The 17,575-nt window shown below is 38.4% G+C and overlaps 1 protein-coding gene across 1 annotated transcript in view; it reads left to right on the top strand.

The window, feature by feature from the left end:
• The window catches only part of cacna1da (calcium channel, voltage-dependent, L type, alpha 1D subunit, a), a 58,690-nt gene that overhangs the window by 6,439 nt on the left and 34,676 nt on the right, over positions 1–17,575 (top strand). Inside the window, exons 3-7 of the mRNA XM_035662634.1 lie at positions 10,092–10,231; positions 13,298–13,470; positions 14,111–14,263; positions 15,699–15,895; positions 16,296–16,399. Coding sequence (XP_035518527.1) covers positions 10,092–10,231; positions 13,298–13,470; positions 14,111–14,263; positions 15,699–15,895; positions 16,296–16,399 — 767 coding nt within the window. The remainder of the gene's footprint in view (positions 1–10,091; positions 10,232–13,297; positions 13,471–14,110; positions 14,264–15,698; positions 15,896–16,295; positions 16,400–17,575) is intronic.

Here is a 17,575-nt window from a genome sequence, read left to right as displayed (position 1 = left end):
AGACAGACAGACAGACTTTATTGATCCCAAGCTGGGAAATTGCAGCTACATGGTGACAGCTACATGGTTGTCATCTTCAAGTATTGTAATGGTACTGTTTTTTCTACCATGACGCAATTAGACAGAAGAGATCTTTTATCAGCTGGCAGACTTTGTAGAAATATTTTATGTTAATTTTATTAATTAACATGATTGCAAGTCTCACACAATGCTGAATAGAACTCATGTACAACATAAAAGTGTTATCCTCCAAAGTCACGCACCATATGCTTGTCTTAATATACATTACCATCAGTTATTCCATCATTCATCACACAGATCTATCATTAGTTATCCCCTAAAGCTTACATCTACGGTCAATTCACATATGAACAATTTAACACCAACTTCGATGAACTCTCAGGCCTGTAACACAACGAGACAAAGGCCATGCTTTAGCAGAGTATTGGTAATATTTGTTGCATTTGTATGTAGCTCTGTTATAAGCGTGAAATGCACAAACGGTATACCCCAAAATGAGCAACTACTAACAAAGAAGAAGTAATTTCTGATGTAAATACATACCAACAACCATCACAGTGCCAAATATGTGACTTGCAGCCAATGCCTGTTGACTGATCACAGTCTCCAAGTGCTTCAGTGTGACAAACAGCCACTTGAGGCATCCATCAGATTGCTCTGGTTCTTGTCAAAGATTTTCAGAAGCACAATGCAGCAGCAAGCTTTTTACCGACACATCTGATAATAGTCAGCGCCTCCATAATATCTTCCTTTTTCAACCTGTTTTAAGGATGCAGATATTGTTGTTATTGTTGTTTATTTTTTATTTTAGATCAAGATTAGGAATGTGTAAAAGTAGGAATTTACACTCTGCACACTTGATGTTACCTACGCACCAGCTTTATAGTCATAAACAAACACATATTATACATCTATTTTCTACTGCACTATTTCCCTAATGTTGTTAAACAGTGTATATTATATATTCAAAGAATGGAAAGTTACTAATGTTGCTGTTAATCTTTATTTGATGTGTTAATGGTAGTCTCTGGGAACATATATTTCCGTATGAGGAGTGCTGCTAAGGTTCATGTGCCAGTGTTTTGGTTGCATGTGTAAAGAGGAGTGTAAATGTATACGTGTGTCATGGATAAAACAGTTGGCTGTGTGTGTGTGTGTTTAAGCGTGTGTGTGTGTGTGTGTGTGTAATGGCTGGCACAAACAGCAACGTCTGGACTGTGGACTCCCATAGAGATGATGGTAGAAGTATGTGTTTAGTCACTTAACGTAACTGCTCATTTGTGGCTCACACTAGCACTGTCCCTGCTTGTTATCTTGAATGTGTATTTCTGCATGTGTGTGCAAGTGTGAGAGTGTGTTTGTGTGTGTGTGTGTTAAGTGAGGGAGAGGCAGAGAAAGGGAGAGTCAAGAGGGAGTCAGATCTGTGTGTGGTTGCAGTGTGAAAGTGCAGCCATGATAAATTACAACAGCAGAGCATGTCCGCTGTGTGTGCATCAAACAGGCCTTCTTAAGGGGAAATAACAACAACAACTGTTCAAAACAGGCAATAAATAACTTCCATTTTCATAAAAACACTCATTGACTTCATACGTTGGATGATTTATAATGTTGACAGTGTCTTACAAATTGCCTCTCCTGTCGCTGCCTCAACCCGCCAGCGTTTTCCCCCCCAGAGTCGGACTAGTTCTGTTTGGAGCCGCTGTAAATCAGCCAGCCTCTGTTGGTCCGCTCTGGTTCTGTCATTGATTCCGGCACCGTTCGTTAGCTGTATTCTCTGCTGGGTTTCCCGCACCTACACTAGTAACTCTCCCTGTCCTTCAAGCTCCCAGTCAGCTAATAGCTAATAGGACTGCTCACTAGCTAGTGCAGTTAGCATTTGCAACAGTGCACCAGTAATTGAGTCCTTGTGTGTTAATAGAGAAAAGGTCCATGTTGCAACAATCCCCGATACTTTCCTCCTGGTTTCACGTTGTTTTTGTTCTTCTGCGACTATCCGAAAAATGAAAGGTATAATGTAAAAATGTCCAAATAATGTAAAAATAGATAATAGTATGCAAGTAAAACTGTTGTGAAATTGTACACCCATTATATTGTAGTGTGCACATAGTACGTAAGCAGTAGTGCAATGCAACTTTAATAATCCATGAATAACAGTTGTTAAATCTGTTTTCGGCTTGTTCCCAGTTTGCATTAGGAATGTCATGTCCTGTTACTTTGCTCACCTATGCACACCTATTTTATGATGAATAGCTTCTCTCAGGTGTGGGTACTTCTCCACACACAGGAGATGACAAAACAAAACTTTTTTTAAGCTAAGGTTGCATCACCGTTCAAATGCACTTCAGTAACCATATGTAGTTTAACTGTATATCCAGTCTGTTTGTGTGTCACATTCAGTTCAGTAGAAAACTAGCCGATACAAGCACTGTACATAAGGTTAATAACTCAGCAGCCTATTATTAACAACAGAGCTATGATTGTTTCTGTGGTTTTCAGTCTTTTAATAGGCTTTTAATGAGGAAGTAACGTAGTGTGTCATGGCTGAGCTAACAACGTTGCTTTCAGTCACCGATGAAAGTGAGTTTTTTGGTAACAGTGGTGATTCAGTACAGTCAGTTCACTTTGAAGATTTGTTGTTAAAGATTTGTTTGTACATTTACTGAACACCTCATTGAGTGAGTAAGCACTCACAGAAAGCTGGACAATTTTCTTTTGTGTGCAACCGACTGATTGGGTCATGGCATTAAAACATACATTATATTGGTTGTACCATATACAGAGATACAATAATAAGTAGCATAATACGTCCTTATATTCTACTTATATGAAATGAACAGATGTATATATTTCATCATATGAAATTAAACCTAAACTTTAATTATTCTACTCAAATATTTATTTGTATTTTTACTTGGCTGACTTTCCTAGTGTGTGTGTGTGTGTGTGTGGGTGTGTGTGTGTGAGATTGGGCCTGTGTGCGTGAGGTAGACTGAACTCGACAGAGTGAGAGAGATGAATTTAACATGCGAGGCATGATAACTGAGGATGACACCAAATCAAAATGTGAATAGCTCTTGTAGACTGAACAATAAAGAGACGTTGCAAACCCAGACAGCGAGATGGAGACACCTGTACACGTTTTTATCTTCCTGATAGTGATCTCCTAATCATGTCATGCTGATATAGTCATTTCACATCAGTGCTCATACTGTATTTACTGCATGAAGAGTTAAAATATATTTGTCTTAAGCCTAGCCTTGTCCACAGCCTGCTTGAGTCAAAAGCTACAAAATAGAAAATTCAATAAAACTTAAGAGCCGAGCTCATTGGCTGACATGTGGCGTCGAGCTGAAGAGCCGAAGTTTGGCTTTTGGGATCTTACTTCAATTTCCTGAGTTCAGCCTTTGTTTTGGTTGCCATGGTAGCTGCTATATGTCATATGTTCTTCCTTACATGGAAACACATCTGCAGGCACTGATATGTGTTATTACAGATTCACAGGTACACTTTGCAAATGATACTACAAAGAAACAAACAAGAGAGGGAAGAACAGGGGATCATAAGTCTTTACCTTTGTAATTTTAATTTTAATTTGAGTTATTGTGTGTGTGTGTGTGTGTGTGTGTCCATACATACTTGACTAAAATGAGAACACATGAAAATGCTTTATTCCCCATCTGGTGCTGCAGCATTCAGGTTGCAGATTCATTATTTATCACATGCATACACTGGCACAAGCTTTTTATGATTTCGTTAAGGAGCTCAGTCCACACACCACTATCTAAACTTTAAAACCCTCTTTACAACCTCAACAGATTGAATCCTCTTGGCTGACACATGGCTGCTCTGCACAGGTTGTGCTGTATCGTACACTGTTTTAAAATACAGTGGAAAGAAAAGTGATACTGCACTGAGGCATTACTGTGTAAGCCAAACTCTCTGGTCTGTGACAACTACAGCATTTTACAAAACTCGATCCAACGACTACATCGCTGTTCAATCCTGTGCCAATTGTATAACTTTAGAGCAAAACTAATATATCACTAAGCTTATGCAACAAATAATCAGTGTGATGTTTTCTTTCTTTGTGAAGACATTCACTCGGTAGTGTGGGTATACTTTGGATGACCTGCACTAGAAGTGTTTTCCTTGGCAGAGTGACATCCACATCCTCACTCCTGCCCGCCCCCACAGTACTTCACATACACACACACAAACATACACCTAAACTTGTGTGTACACGTATACTATACACAAAGACATATACTGCACATACAGACACACGTGCACGAGAATATAGAGCGGTTAAGAACATGGTATAAGAACAGATGTGCGGTACATTATGTTTTATTTTGTAAAGTCATTTCCTGGATTTAAATTTTATGCATTCAAGTGGAAACAAGACATTTTGTCACTGCTGTTATTGTTTTATTGTTGGATTTAGTCGATAGTTGAGCATGAAACACATTTGAACTATAAAACCAATGTAGAAACATGGATGAAATCCTGTAAATAAATTTTACTATTTCCTGATGAGAAATAGCAGGAAATATTTATTTAAAAACTGATAAAATGTGAAATTATATGATCAGCTGGTAATGTACATGTAGCGGGCCTTATTCAAAGATGCTCAAGATAAACACAAACCCCATGCATAACACACACTTGAACAGGCATCCCAATATAGACTGCACGCTCAAGCACACTTATTTACTGTGCAAACCTGCAAAGAGTAGGCGGCGAAGAAGCACTAAATGCTGGCTGCCCTCACCCCCCTGGCTTGGCTGGATGGCACTGACTGATCTATACAGACAAGGGGAAGGAAAGAGAGTTAGCGGGAGATGGAGAGAGCATGGGGGAGGGAGATGTAGCAGAAGAGTGATGCTAGAAGTCCTACAGAATATATGTCTGCTCATTATGTGCACAATCGGATGCAAAATGACATTATAACATTTCTGTGACACTCAGATATCTGCTCTCAAACTGTCCCATGGCTGATAACTGCAGAGTTTGTATTGGCTGCTGTGTTGTGGTTGTGGAGTGTGTGTACTCTATACTGTTCTATATATGGCTTGCGTTGACATTGGTATTATTGCTTGTTGTTTGTTGTGTTTGCTCTGCTTGTAAGCGCTCTGGTCGCACTCAGTTTTCAAACATGCATGATGTCACTCTGACTCGTGACCGTGGGCTCGCCGCCACACGCTCAGATGTGGCTTTCTATACACGCACATGTAGTAGCACTCAGGTGGTCAAGAGAATGAATACAGAATATTAGAGCTGCAACGGTTAGTCCTTTAATGGGTTACTTGTTTGATAGGAAAGGAATGAATGAAATTTTTTAGTTCCAGCCTCTCAAATATGAATAATTTCTATTTTTTTCATATTTCTCTACACTTAAGAACTGAATAAATTTGGGGTTTGGACTGTTGGACTGCATTAAATTTGACTTTGGGCTTTGGGAAATTGCAATGTCAAGTTTTTAACATGTTGGTATATTGGTATCTATAAGAATTTTTCTTGATTATATTATTTTTAATTCTAAGATTGTTTGTCATGTGTCTCTGTACAGGAAGAGTAAGGCAAACATACTACTTCATACAGTACGGGCCTACTCTGGTTCCTCTTAATGTAATTTACTGTCATTTACAGTTGAATGACTGTCTCATTGTGAGATTAAAGTGATAAAGATTAACCTTGACATCCGATTTGGTTAGGTTCAATCTTTATACAGGTTAAATTTATCCTTTCATATTAATCTTTTTTGTGGTAGGTCCACACTAAAATGTAGCAAACCGTCAAGACAACTGAAGCTTGACCTCTCTCTTTAATGTTGCTCTGTATTCTCTGTTTGTTTTTCTGCATCTTACTGTAAAAAAATAAATACAAAATATGAATATTGGTGTTGTTTTGCTCAGAGTTAAGTTAGAAGATGCATATTGCTGTCATGTCTGAATGTTAAATATGAAGCTAATACCAGCAGCCATTTAGATTATCACAAAAACTGGAATCAGGGGAAACAGCCTGGCTCCGTCCAAAAGTGAAACAAATAATTCTACCCCCCCCCCAAAACTCATAAATGAACATATATATTTAAAAAAAACAGCACTAAGTACCCAAAACCACTGTTTGTTTCTACATTTTGTTTTTTGTACAGATTAAATTAACAAGATATAAGGTATTAATTAGTGAGCTTTAGAGGTACTATACGTCTCAGGCTCTAGCTTTATTTAGGGGGTTATTTCCATCTAGTAACCTCTGCAGAAAAAGTTTTTATATATCATATATATATATATATAATATATAATATATATCATTACTGTTACTGTTTGTCATCCTGATTGTCCATACTATAATTTTACTGTTTGTATATTCTGTGCACACATTTTGTGTATTTATTCCTTATGCGAATCAAAGGTCTGAGGATACAGCGTGTTGTATGCTGTATTTGTGAATTGTGATATTGGGCTATACAAATAAAATTACTTGACTTGATTAGGGGCTGGTATATGGCTGGTGTAGAAGCAACAGCAAATATTCAAGCAAAGTTTCATGTTGAATTTATTTGAATATATATTGAATTGAACATATTTTAGAGCTATGATTAGTGTTAATACTCCTGGTCTCACTTAGGAGGCTGCATTTGAAACTGGCTTTATTTAGATAATAAATTATAATGATGCTGTAATAGAAAGACAAGCTGTTTTATTGTAATTTTATGACTCCATTTTCACTCCTTATTAAAATCTTAATTGGTGATTTTCTGTGTGCAGTCTCATAAGCATTGCACACAGGACCATCTGAACCCTTAATAGGTTTACATTACCGCTGTCCGCATGGCTCGGTCATATGGCAAGTTATGTAGAAGAATGCACGGTTAGCATCCTTTGTCATACGGTGATCTGAGCTCTGTGAGTGTGTGAGATGAACTGGGTTGTGCCTGTAGACATGAACACTGTCGCAGGGGAGGGCCTATATGGCTGTGGGGGTTGAGGAGGAGCGTGCATGATGCCGTATGGTATCCTGCTTTTATCATGTTTAATGATGTGCTGTTTGTGTGCATTTTAGGACATAAACAGGAGCTGTGTATGCACGCGTCTGTGTATGCGTGATATCATGTTGTGATGTATACCTAAGAGAACAGCGGCAAGTGAAGTGATCGTATTCACTTCCGATACAATGCATCTACTGTATGAGGAAACATATGAGGAAACATGGTACAGTAAGTCTCTTTACAGCACCAATAAAGTAAAGATGAGTTAGAGATATTTATGGTCATCCACAAAGGCCTCTTTCCTCTCTCTCTCTGTGTCTCTCCCTCTTTCTATTTCTGCTCTCCCTCTTTCTATTCTGCTGATGATTGAATAAATTGGTGCTTAATTGAGAGGGAATGGTTATCATTTGCTGTTATATTTAACATGCTTTTCACGAACCAGGAAGTGGCAATTTGCATACATTTGTTTTATATAGGCTTGGAAAGCTAAAAGTGTTCCGACAATCTTTTACATGCTAATTTCAGTATCTTTAAAATTATCATTCAATTACTTTTGTCGACCACTCAGGAGAAAGTATTATATTATTATTATTCTAAATTCATATTTAGAGTGTGCCCACATGATGGTACTTCTTTGATAGATCTTTGGCAAGCATATAAAAAGACATGGGGAAGAACCGTTGCTTATTTGCACTTGTTAACAACCTAACTAAAGCCTTTTTTTTTTTTACTGCAGCAGCAGTTTATTATTGGTCCTTTTGGTCTATAAATGCCTCTTTTCTTCTGTCCTCGTGTGAATCCGTTCTCTCTGCTCCCTGTGGCCCCCCAAGCTTGCTCTGTCATAGAGGCAGCAGCCGTAAGCTTAACTCAACCTTTTACTTCAGTAACAAAGAGGCCCATGTCTCTTATTGTGGGCTAAGTGCTTCTCACAATCTGCAGTAAACTGTTGGGAAAACGAGACCCGCAGCCCACAGTGCTCTTGCATTTATGGTGTCCGCAGAGAACACAGAGGAGGGGATTAAGGACTCCCTTAGGCGCGAAAGGTTATTATGTATATAATAATATATATGTGTATGTGTGTGGCTTTTAGAATTTGTTTTCTATTGTGTAGTATAAGAACCTAAAGGGCATCCCGTGTGAAAAGTTAAATGAGTGTTGACAGGCGAATATTACGAATACCAGCTTGTGTGCAAGAGTTGTATGTTGACCTGCCTCATGCATAAAGGATGAAGAGGGCCTCTATGGTTTCATATCTCCAGGGAGGTCCCAGGACTGTCCTAAACGGCTGAGTCACTCTGTGTTGTGTGTCCACCTCCAGCATCTCACACATTTCACTGCACCAACATCCACATACCACCTTTATCTAGCTACGTGTGATTCTATCTAGCCATGTGTGCTTTTATCTAGCTATGTGTGTGTCCGCTTCTCTCCCAATCGACCTCAACCTTGATGTTCCTGTGCTCTGCCTGTCTTTGAAACAACCGGAGAATGGCGCACTGCTGAGTTACATCACTGGTTCTAATCTCTGCATACCCTCTAAAAACAGTCATTTTATTCAAAGTGCGTTTGTCCCTTTTTACCTTCATGCATCGGCGAGCAACAGAACTGGTTGTTGGGCCTAGTGAATCAGTGTTTACCCATTTAGTGCCATTTTTATCCTTATTTGTGCCTTTGCCTTTTTTTTCTTCAACAATGGCACAATGCTGAGTTGCAAAAGATTACTGATTACTTAGCCAAGCAAGTTTTTACCTTAATGTCACATATTATCAGTTAAAATTCTAAGGAAATAAGAAAAAGTTTTGTTTTCTTCTTGTTGGATTACAAGCACAGACTACTGACTAGTTATTCACAAGGTACAGGCATTAAGTGGTCAGGTGTATTCGTTGTGTGTTCAAATGCAAAACGTTGAACCGTCTTTTAAAGTTATTGCATGGTTGGTTTGGTGTGTCAGAACAGCTTCTGGTCTTTTCACTCTCATTTTGAGGTTACCAGAGGTGACAGAGGTACACACATTCTTTACTCGAGTAAAAGCGCAGATACGTGTGTAAAACAAGACTCCAGTAAAAGTACTAATTCAACTTCTTTATTTAAAAATGCAGAATGTACTCACAGTATAAAAGTAAAAGTACTCTCTTGGTTTCCCTGGAAGACATTAGTTAGTGGCTGTTTCTCCCTCTCTTGTCTGTTTCATCTTGTTATGTTATGTTTGTTAGTACAGATACCGGAAAAAACAACAAAAAAAGTACAGTAACAAAGTATTCATACTGTATTACTTCTTGCCTCTGGAGGTTACATGAAACTAAATAAAACCACTGATGATTACCTTTCTTTGAAACTCTGAATGTTCCTTTGCACCTAGCACAAGTTTATCATATTGTCATGGTTTTCATGGTGTTGTGTGAATATGTGATGTGTGAAGTGTTGGAAAGTGTGAGAACCAGATCAGATAAGAATGAGGTCAGGACAAAGGGAGATTTTGCTGCTCTGGTTAAACAATGTTGATTGATTTGACTTTCACATGTAAAAGAAAATCAACATGTCACACTGGTGAACTAGATTGTCATCCTCCTATGTAAATTCAACAAGCTCGACCTTTCTCACTGCAGCCGTCACTCTGACTTTGTATTTGTGTAACAACATGCACCTTTGCTAGTTCGGTTTGGTTTATTGACATTCCAATATATCTTTAAAACGTATCATATTTTGTCATAGATGTAACAAGTAGCTATAGAAATATGTGAAGTTAGGGAATAACAGCATAAAATGGGAATTTAAAAGCAATTATGTATTTGTAACTCTATCTGTACACAAAGATAGCTCTGTAGATTGGAATAAAGTACACTTAAGGTCTTGGACTTATTTGCATTGTTGTCCCTGGTATTCCCACAAACAGTTGCTTTGTCTTTACTTGACTACAAAGCTGGATTTATTTCTTTATCTGTGCTTCCTTGTTTGTGCCTCTGTGTGTTGTCCACCAAAAGCACAGCATTAATACCATGCTCATGCATTTTTATGATTATCCATTATATCTGCTTTCTATTAAAGGTCTATTGTTCTCTTTTTTTTCTGTGTGCCACAGGAAACGGTTGAGTATGCCTTCCTCATCATTTTCACAATTGAGACCTTTCTGAAGATTATCGCTTATGGTTTGGTGATGCACCAGAACGCGTATGTGCGAAACGGTTGGAACATGCTGGATTTCGTCATTGTCGTCATAGGGTAAGTCTAACAAAATGTCTTATATGTTGAATTAATTGCCTACTACGGTGGGCATCACGCCAGCAGATCCAAACAGCGCGTTCTTTTGCAGACTGCGTCATGAGGTTTTGTTATTTTAGTCTGACGTTTGGAGTTTTACTTTCATCTCAGTTTGACAGTTGCAGTTTACAGTGTTTCTGAGAGACAGTCAGTGTTAAAGTTAAAGTTGCTTAAGCCTCTGCTCCATGCGGCCAAGTGCTAATAGAGACCCTCATACACCCACAGTATATGACCCAGAAAAGACAGAGAGAATAAATCAGAGCTTTTCCACCACTGGAGTGAGTCACCATCTCTCCATACTTCATCTCTTCTCCAACACTCCCTCCCATTTTTCTCTTTCCTCTCCTCTCACTGACTGTCTTTCGCTCACACTCTCCCATCCTGCTCTGCTTTGTCTCTTTCTTATACTTCCACCTTCCATTTTGATCTCTCAAATGCATCTACTTCATGCTTTACACTTCCCCACCTCATTCTGCCCTCATTCCTATCTCCTGTAAACACTCTACTCTTGTTATCTTCATCCTTATCGCAGATTCTCTTTTCTTCCTCCCTCTCCTCCCTCTTTCTCTCCTCTAACACACACAGTCCAGTGGGTAGCTGGGTCAGATCTCTGTCTGTATGCAGCATGCAGCGTTGATATGCCATGCAGTCAAATGCAAGGACGGCTGCTCCTGCTATGAAGAGTGACTGTTGCTGCTAAATCACTGAACTGCCACACTGAAATAATACTGTCAGTGTCTTTTGTCAACATATAGCTGTGTAAATACAGATCTGGAAGGGCTTTATGAATTCATGTCAGAGTTCAATGTCCAGTCCATTTTACAACAGCCTTCGATGTGTTTGTGTGTCTTGTAGCAGGTCACGTTATGGTGTAATAAAGGTTAGGAAAAGGTCATAGGGGCTTGAGGATTCAGCTGTGCTTTATGCAGGGCTTGAAACATATTTTATTCCGTCATGCTCTCCATAGACAAAAAATGGTTGAAATGAAAGAAAAACATCTAAGGCTTGTAAGGTATAATGTTACAGTTAAAGCCTCTTTTCTTTTTGTGGGGAGAAATATTTTAAAAACATGGGTGTCAGAAATGTAAATTGGCTTTGCAACAAAGAAAAAGGTAACATGAAGGTCATGTAAAAGGACATTTAGTGAATTTCAGTAAAAAAGGTACATTTAAAATTTTGAGGGTAGTTAGAGTTGAGTAATTATGAGATAGACTTGTGATAGGTGAATTATGAGAGTTTTGTCAGTGGGTTTAAAGCTCTTAAACTACACATAATGTATGCTTAAAGCTGGATTAATCTATTAAATATTTTTATATTAACAATGGATTAAATGTCTATATGTAATGTGAAAGGTTTGTTGTGAGAAAAACACACATATAGAGCGTTTTGTGCATTTTATCTCATTGTTTTGATTTTACAGCTTTTACTGTTTTGGTTCCCTCTCACCATTCTACTAATGTTGTTTGCAGCCCCACCAGACAGCGAAATGCTCATATATAACCACTGTAAGAGAAACAATGTGTCAACATATTGGAGCATTCAGCAGCTGAAGAGTTAGATATGATCATATGTCAACATCAAATATACGTTATACAGTTTTATATATCTGGAGGTACATTTTCTTATTTTGTATGAAGCAAGTTACTTTTTTACTGTACAGTGTCAAAATCAATAATTAGACTCAGGAAAGTTAGTTAAAAATAGTTTCAAGAGTCTGCTAATTGATTGTTTTACAGTAAAGAAATACAATGGATGTCATAAACTGTAGAAAGAAATGGGCTAAAACATTTAAAACTACTTGTATGTTTCCTTAAGAGACATACTGAAGTAATCCAGCTCGACTGCTAAAGAAACCTGATGTATCACTTTTATGAAAGTGGTTATCCTCAGGTATATTCAGTAAGAAATGTGTCGATATGTGAACGATTGTTTTCTTTTGAATATGGATGAGTAAGGAAACCAGAGTGGCAGGCGGTCGGTCATAAGTCTCAGCAGACTGCGCTTATAGGCCCTCAGATCTCCCTCCAGCCCCTATCGGCAGCTTCATTCACTGCTTTTAGTCCACAGCTTTGATGTGATGTGTCAAGATGATTTCCCCTCGTGGCTAGGTGAGGAATGTCTAACTGACTGTAATGAAGTGTCCGCTCTCATGGTGAGAGATTCGTTCACTGCTGATTTCACTTTGCGACAACAGTAGGAAACAGTTCTTGGACTCTATTTATCTGCTGTTTGTATACTTGTAACTGGGCTTTATACTGAAAATAATTAACAATTATTTTGTCAGGTCTTAAAGAAGCTGCTATGAAGACGTGTAGTGTAACCTACCATTAGTGTTTTTACTCTATCTACATTATTGTTGCATTGTCTTTAATATATGTGTAGTACTCTTATTAATCCACTTTATCCTGGTGATATCAGTATGGTTTGTGGGTGGTTGTAAAGTAAACTGATGACACATATTATATTTTAGTTTCACAGCTAAATGATACTTTGAGGGATCAACAACAGTAAAATAAAAATGCTCTCAGCCTGGATGGAATTATAAGGGCAACATGTCTCAGAAAGGTTTGTGACAGAACTTTTACACAGCCAATATTCAATAAAAATTTTAAAAAAAAATCGAATTGGGACGTGGGAGTTAATGTTTTGTTTTGTTTTTATTTGTAGTGCAAGATACGTGATTAACGTGAAGAGAGGAAGACATATCAGACATGAAAAGACAATACAAAAAAAACAATGACAGCAAATGAGTAAAGAGCAAAACAACAATAAAAATAAAACAAATTGATTAAATAAATGGATAACATATAAGAACATACGAGGACAAAACATTAATTCTAACTTTTAAGTCCATTTCTCAAGTGAGCAACTTATTTATTAGTTGTTTAGTATAATTTCCCTGAGAAAATGTCACATCTGCAAATTGCTTGTTGGGTCCGACAATACAAAAACTAATTCAATATAACAGTTTAGATGCAAACTTGTGGCCGGCCTATAGTGTTGGGTTCTTTCTTTATTTTCTGACAGACTCTTCAGTGTTGTCTTGGAGCTTTTGACCAAAGAGGAGAAAGTAGAAGAAGATGGAGAAGGTAGCCATCCATCAATGCACGGGCATGGGGGTAAACCAGGTGGATTTGATGTTAAAGCCCTTCGAGCCTTCCGTGTGCTGCGACCCCTGCGGCTGGTCTCAGGAGTACCCAGTAAGTAGTGAGAACTGCTGAGCTTCATGTACCAACATGCAGACAACCCATGTTAACTCAGATTTATCACATGGTTTCTGTACATATTGTATAATGGTCTTATTAGTCCCAGTGAATTGTAGGTTGAAGGGTTACACATGACGAGTCCAGATGGTCTATGTACCATCCCTGAGGACTGTTTTTCAAAAACATCTATTCAACATCTACATCAACACCCTAGAGACATGAACTCTGGGTATAAAAAAAACAAACTCAGAGTAAACACTTCTGACACATTTATTAAATGTATGTGGTTCTAGAAGTACTGAAATATTTATTGAAACTAGTTTCTAATTCATAAAAGTTTTCCTACTTCTAGGAAATAGGAAGGTAAGTAGGCCAGACTTACACATATTGTATGTTCACATCTCTTATTGATAAACAAAATTGTATCATAATCATGACTTGACATGACATGAATCAACACTTTCAACACTCAGTAATTATACAGTTATGATTTTATTGTTATTTTAAATGAATATGAGTGTTGTCCACCTCCATTATTAACTGTATTTAGACAGTAAACACACTAAGAAAATGATCCTGCAGGGTTAACCACTCAACCATCTGGAGTTAATATTTTTGCAATTTCCTTGCTTAGGTTTACAGGTGGTGTTGAACTCCATCATTAAAGCCATGGTCCCTCTTCTTCACATTGCCCTCCTGGTCCTGTTTGTCATCATCATCTATGCTATTATTGGCCTGGAGCTTTTCATCGGTAAAATGCACGCAACCTGCTATATTCCTGGCTCAGGTACGCCCTCTTGATTGTCTGTTTGACATATAATATCAAGTCAGCTTTTCTAGACTATATATCTTGTATTTTGACTACTGTAACAAGCAGTTTAAAGTATGTCAAAGCAGTCTGACCTTAAAACTAGTGTACGTTATTATTAGTAGTGGAAGAAGTACTCAGATCATTTATTTCACAACAGTGTGAAAATACTTTTACAAGTACATTACATTTGAAATTCTACTTGAGTAAAAATGCCTAAATATTGCCAGAAAATATAAGATAATAATTTACACACACAAATAAAAATGGGACTTCAGGGGCTCTCATGTTAGTTTTCTAACCTCACTAAGTCTATTCAGGAACATAACTTAAAACCCCTGTGAGGGTCTGTGGGGCCTTTAATCTGTAACCATGCATTATATTTAATTAGTAATCTTATGTGTTGTATGTAAAATCAAAGCAACTATGGCAACTCTGAAATGTAGTGGTGTGGAAGTGTATAAGTAGCATAAATTGGATATACTTATGTAAAGTACCTAAAAAATTGTACTCTCCTTCAGTAATTGTACTCCGTGGCAGCATGTGGGCCCAGTTTAACAGGTGTACAAAGAATTCCCTGAAAACATTATCAGAGTTGCAACTCCATGACAAAAAGGACACTCTCCTGTGTATTTTAATGGCAAGTCTCTTCAAATTACATGGTGGCCACTGGCCAGGTTGTTCTCTCCAAGGGGGGGCTGCTTAGACAGTCAGTTACTGAAAAAATCAGTGTTTGTTTTTGCCCTCCCTTGTACATGTCACTGCTCTGCATGTTCATTAGATTAATATTTAAAAGCTTTCTCCTTGCAGATGAGCAGGGCAGTCACTTTTCACTCAGTAGAAAATGTATCAGATCCACCTCCCTTGTCCTCCAGATCAATCTTTCTTTAAGGTTTAGAAAGTATAAGGGACTGCTGGTCATAGGAAGTGTTTATGCTAAGTTCTACAGTTAAACGTAGTTTGCTGAAGAGTAAATGAAAAGCAAAATGCAGGGCTGCACAATTAATTTATCAAAAATTGCAATATGACCAAGTGCAATATGCAAATCACAGAAGCTGCACATCATCATGACTATTATCAGTCCAGTTTTTTAAGTCAAAATGAAACTTGCAAAAATGCAAATGCAAAAATGATGATTCGTGAATCATATCTCAATCACAATATTTGTCAAAATAATATGATCTTTTACCATATCGTGCAGCCCTATCTACTAATTTTGCAGTCTTGCTAAAAAGTTAAAGGTAAAAATTTAATCTAAACAATAAATTGTAAACTCAATAGGGCCTGACGAAGTTGTCCAAGGTGCCAGATCTGGCCCACGGCCTGTAGTTTAGGACCAGTTTGAAGTCATTTTCAGCAACTACTTAACACATTTTGATGATTACGAACACTGTTTTTTCCTCTCATTTGGTAGATGCGATAGCAGAAGAGGAGCCTGCTCCATGTGCGATCTCAGGGCACGGGCGCCAATGCCCCATCAATGGCAGCGAGTGCAGGGAAGGCTGGCAAGGTCCCAACGGTGGCATCACCAACTTTGACAACTTCCTGTTTGCCATGCTGACAGTGTTTCAGTGCATCACCATGGAGGGCTGGACGGACGTGCTGTACTGGGTGAGTTCTCTCGCTCTGCCCTCCCAGTTCAATATCCTATGACTGTCACATGCCTTTAGCTTAAATGTCTACTCAGATCAGACACGCCACAATAATGTGACTGACATTCTGATGATGAAGCTGCTGATAATTTCCTGAGGCAGCTCTTACCACTCTGATATGATTGATTGACTAAGTGATTGAATGCATTCAGCAACTCGAAAATAATAACACAATGCTATCCTGACACCTTTAACATTCCTACAAGATCTCTATTGTTCTTCACCTGAAGAAAAAGCAGCTTTTGTTTAACTTTTGTTCTGCTCTTCTTTTCTGACAGTTTCTACCTTTTAACTGTTTCACTCTTTCCTTTCTCTCTTCTAACTCTGCTCCTTCCTCTATGGTGGTGTTGTTCCTCCAGATGAACGATGCTATGGGCCTTGAGCTTCCATGGGTGTACTTTGTCAGTCTTGTGATCTTCGGCTCCTTTTTCGTGCTTAATCTGGTTTTGGGTGTGTTGAGCGGGTAAGCACCTTCCTCTCTTTGCACAGAGAGACCTTCTGCCTGATTTCAGGCCGGAGTTTCTCTGTTTCTGGATGTGTTTCTGTCTGTTTACCGGCTGCTTTTGGCTCCTGTAGGTCAACGACGCCATCGGATGGGAAACGCCTTGGATATATTTTGTTAGCTTGATCATACTGGGCTCCTTTTTCGTGTTAAACCTTGTGTTAGGTGTGCTAAGTGGGTAAGAGGAAACTTGTGCAGTGGGTTTGATCTGCAGTGTGTAAAGTGTGTCTGCAGTGGTTTGTTGTGCATTGTGACACTACTTGCTATGTTTAGGAAGTAGTGTTAGCCTGTAAATGAGTATTTTCTAGGCTGCAGACTCTTGGGATGCACAGCTCCTGGCAGTCTTTTTACAAAAATATTGATATATAAAATCTGTGATTTGGACCTCGAGATAAATGTATATTCCTTTCAGGCATTCTTCTCCTCTGTTAGTGTCAAACTATCATGTCCTTTCCACGGCAACTGCAAAGTGAGCGTCCCCCCCCCCCCCCCCCCCATCCGCAGCCCACCCAACCTCCTGAGAGAAAAATTAATCTTATTCCTCGCCCTTCACTCCCTCTGCGCTCCTAAGCTCTCTCAAACCCCAGTTTGCTTTCCCAGCTCTGTGGAGTGGGGGTGGGGTATTACAGTAGAATTAACTGAAAAAACCTGATTTTTTTTTTTTTTTAAATGCCATCAAGGTTAACATAATCATCAATTCAGCCCTGTCAGTTGCTTTAGATTGCTATCATTTGTTATCTTCATCAACTTTATAAAGCAGTTTTACAAATGCTGCTTTGCCCCCTTACTATCAAGCCTATTTGTCTATGTGTCAGCTCTTCTCATATGTTTGAGTTTTTAACTATCACAGCTTAAATACATATTTATCTCAGCAATAACAATATCCAGCTATGTACTGCTGATATATTTGCTTCCTGTCTTCTAAATCCCTGCATATTTTAGTTTCCACAGTTGTTGTTTTATATAATCTATGAATTCAGATGCTGTGCAAACCATCTGTCTACCTAAATTGCCTTTTGTGTATGATTAAGATGCTTGCCTAAAGGATAAGCTACTGTACTGTCAGGCTCTAAACATAGTGCTGTTGTCTTTGAAAGGTGTACATCTCCCTCCAGTGGCTAGGGTTCACAAAAACAC

This window comes from Morone saxatilis, unplaced genomic scaffold (genome assembly GCF_004916995.1).
Source record: "Morone saxatilis isolate NCDOM2014 unplaced genomic scaffold, NCSU_SB_2.0 Contig18, whole genome shotgun sequence".
In the NCBI taxonomy this organism is placed as follows: domain Eukaryota; kingdom Metazoa; phylum Chordata; class Actinopteri; family Moronidae; genus Morone; species Morone saxatilis.
Note: the sequence above shows the minus strand (reverse complement) of the source record. Positions and strands in the feature narration are given on the sequence as shown.